This window comes from Propithecus coquereli, unplaced genomic scaffold (genome assembly GCF_000956105.1).
Source record: "Propithecus coquereli isolate 6110/MARCELLA unplaced genomic scaffold, Pcoq_1.0 Scaffold36, whole genome shotgun sequence".
Lineage (NCBI taxonomy): Eukaryota > Metazoa > Chordata > Mammalia > Primates > Indriidae > Propithecus > Propithecus coquereli.
In genome coordinates, this window is record NW_012149285.1 from 3,899,412 (window position 1) to 3,902,929 (window position 3,518).

Consider the following 3,518-nt stretch of genomic DNA (forward strand, 5'->3'; position numbering starts at 1 on the left):
AAGTCTATAATGAGAGTCAGTACACTTTTTTTAATCAATTAGTGTTCAAGGTAGACTCCTTACTCTAGGCAAAGCTTGTTCAAAAATGGGCAATAATTGAATTTTAATGAGGTCAGTTGTTTGTCACAGATTACAGCCATCTTTTTTAACATTACTACTTCACTAAGCCAAGACTTCTTAAGGGAAAATAAGAAACACCATATCCTGTTTATGTGTCTTGTCTCAGAAAGAGAACTGAGTGTCCTTCTTACACAAGAAGACATTCGTTTTCAAAACAGTAGAATGTGATTAATTGTGTCTTGATTTTGTTTTCTTTTGACGTGGTCAGGACTATTTTTAATTTATATGTAATGTTTTGATAAAGAAATTTGGTATCACCCCCACCGAGTTGACACATATTTTTTCATCAATATGCTGCTAAAGGAGCAATTGTATTGTACCTTAAACAAAAAGAAAGAAAAGTCAATAAATAGATCTTTTTCAGGATATGATTTACGACAGCAGTTCTACAAACTATGTTTTTCTTTGCCAAATAATTCCTTTCAAGTGCTATTTTTTTAAGAATTATGTAATGTCTCTCATTTTATGCCAGAAAAACAGCCAGGATAAGAATTTGACATCACATACATGGTGAGAGCGTGGAAAAGATTCTGAGAATGCTATTTACCTCCACACAAAAGGTCACAGAATTAATTCTACAAGTCAACATTTGAAACTGCCTGGCTGAGAGCCTTGGGTATTTGGAAAATTAATGTGTGCACTCAAAGTGTACGTGTGCATACACTTCTAATAAACCCTTTCACAAGGCAGAGAACATTGTGTCCAATGTTACAACTGCCTTTTTAAGAGAGAATTTTGTAAATCTTCACGATCATACTTCCAGTATCACTTAACTTAGCTGAGCAAGGAGAAAAATTGCTTTTGAACATTGAACTCTATGAATTATTTTAGCGTGTAATGGCCTCTGATTCAAATGAATTACTGAACGATCCTCCTAAGACATTTAAAAAGTCAGCAGCTTCACATGTCTGTCCATTTATGGCTTTCAAATTATGTTAACTGGACCTAACACACTAAGAGTATTCACTGTAGAATATATATTCTTACAACTTTATGTCTCTGGTCTATATAAAAATGCTATTTTGGAGAATGTAGTTATATAGAGTAGAGCTGCTGGTCATTTTTGTTAAAGCTTAAATAGTTCTTACATATGATTTGATTCAGTCATCTTTTCGCAGACACTATAAAATTTTCGCAGGGGCAAATGAAGGAGTCTAGGAGTTGTTGAATGTACTAATAATCATTAATAATTAACATGTATTGAGTGTTTGCTATGTGTCAAGCACTTGTCTAAGTACTTTACATGTATTAATTCATGTATTGCCCACAGCAACTCTCTGGAGTAGGTACTATTATTATCTTCATTTTAGAGATAAGAAAACTGTAATATAGGGGGGGTTGAAGTAATCTGCCAAAGTTTAAGTAACTAATTCAGCTCCCTAGCTCACTAATACCACTAATCCCACTAATAACACTGAATTTTAATGGAAATACTTTCAATAAAAGAAGCTGCCTAAAGAGTTCTCAAAAAAGAACTTCATTTGAATAAACTTGAGTTTGGATCTAGGCCCTTCTCTCTCAGGTCCAGGAACTACAAATTCCCAGTAATTCCTGAAGAGATCTGGATAATATCATCTTCTAACACTACGTCTTCAAGCGTGATGATTTATCTGGAATACCAACCTACTAATAGGCTTTGGAAGTGGGGGGAGAGCCTTCTGAATGAGCAGAATGCTGATATGCACCACCTAGGTTATCCTTTGTGTGAAGCCAAATCAGAAGTTTCTTTGATGAGCACGGAATTATATCATGGATATTCTAGAGAGTGATTTCTTGACCCTTACGAGATCTGGTGAAATGCCCTAGGAACTTGACTCTAATAACTAAATTTTAAGTACTGCTGGATGTTCCTGACAACCTCTTCAGTACGAAGACGACTGAAAGTTGTCACCTGGGATTGCTTCCTTGCGCCCTGCTTTTCCAGGTTTAGAACTCCAATTTGCCTCTCAAATATTCTATGTGATTTTGGTGGAAAGATACCTTTTGGCACTTGGTATTAATTTTATAGAACCCACTCTCAAATTTATTTTTGGGAGGAGTCTCCTCTGGATATGTAGACTCTTCTAGACATCCACAGCCCTCTCTAAAGGAATAGATAGACAGACAGATAGACAGATAGATAGATAGATAATTATGGTATGTTTATATATACAACTATCCCCCACCCTGAAAAAAATTTCATATACAAGAGAATAGCTCTTTCATAGTAAATAACAAACCTAAGCTGGAGAAAATTTTATTTGAATAGAGTTAGTCATTACCAAAGCAACAATGTTTTCCCTAAACAACAGAATATTAATATGATGCGATGTTTCCTTTAAAAATAATTATATTGAATTCTTTCAGATTGACATTAACACTTTCCTGTCCAATGGATCTTAAGAATTTTCCAATGGATGTACAAACATGTATAATGCAACTGGAAAGCTGTAAGTATGAAGATTTACTTTTTCAGAATATTCTTAAAATATAATAGCTTATATCTAAGCTGTTAATGGCTTACATGGATAATTTATTTTGTAATCATTTTGGTCACATATTTACTAAATAGGTATGTAATCTTTCACCAGGTATTGAAAGTAATGATATTTATCAGCACATGCACTCTATACTATGAGAGAGAAACAAATTAGGACCTCGAAATAACAGTTTTTAAACTTGAAATCAAATATGTGTCTCTATACACATCATCAAAAGTAAAAAGGATGATAATCATTAAAAACCAACTACCATTTTTTATGACGTGCCTCCTGTAGACCAAGTATTATGTACATATTATTTTTTACACTGGCAACAAAGACATTGTTACCGTCACGTTTTCAGATTTAGAAGTGGGCATTTTGAATGATTCAGTATTGTGCCCCAGTTCACAGAGGGGATAATGATAAGCAACTGCCTCCAAAGCCTATGCTTCTTCTGTTAACTAACATTTATTATTTTAACATTAGTCTACTGGGTATGTTACGCACATTATCTCGAGAGAAAAGAAATTTCTCACACTTTATCACAGACTTATCCAAGCTTTCAGGCGTTCCTCTAAATTTCTTCTTTCAAAGTGGATCCATATGCATCACTGATTAATATTAACACAGATGAGAATTTTAGGTCCTTCTCTTTTTCTGAACTTATCTATATAATCAACCCTCAATTAATTGTTTAAACTGTTTCATTCCATGAAAAATGTGATCAATACATATTATTTTTTCGTGGAAATATGTGATCTCAGAAAAAAAAAAAGAGAGAGAGAGAGATCTGTTCTGACATATTCCTTGAGGAAAATTTGAAGGTGGATCCTCAGACTTCGGGTGTCAGAGGCGAGGTCTGTAGTGTGGTGGAAACGTCACTAGATGGCGTGCCTACCTTGTTGGGGAACGTCACCATCCTTCACCCTCACCGTG

The 3,518-nt window shown here is 34.5% G+C and overlaps 1 protein-coding gene across 1 annotated transcript in view; it reads left to right on the top strand.

Moving 5' to 3' along the window:
* Positions 1–3,518, top strand: part of GLRA3 (glycine receptor, alpha 3) — a 187,217-nt gene that overhangs the window by 112,647 nt on the left and 71,052 nt on the right. Inside the window, exon 4 of the mRNA XM_012651641.1 lies at positions 2,467–2,549. Within this exon, the coding sequence (XP_012507095.1) occupies positions 2,467–2,549 (83 nt within the window). The remainder of the gene's footprint in view (positions 1–2,466; positions 2,550–3,518) is intronic.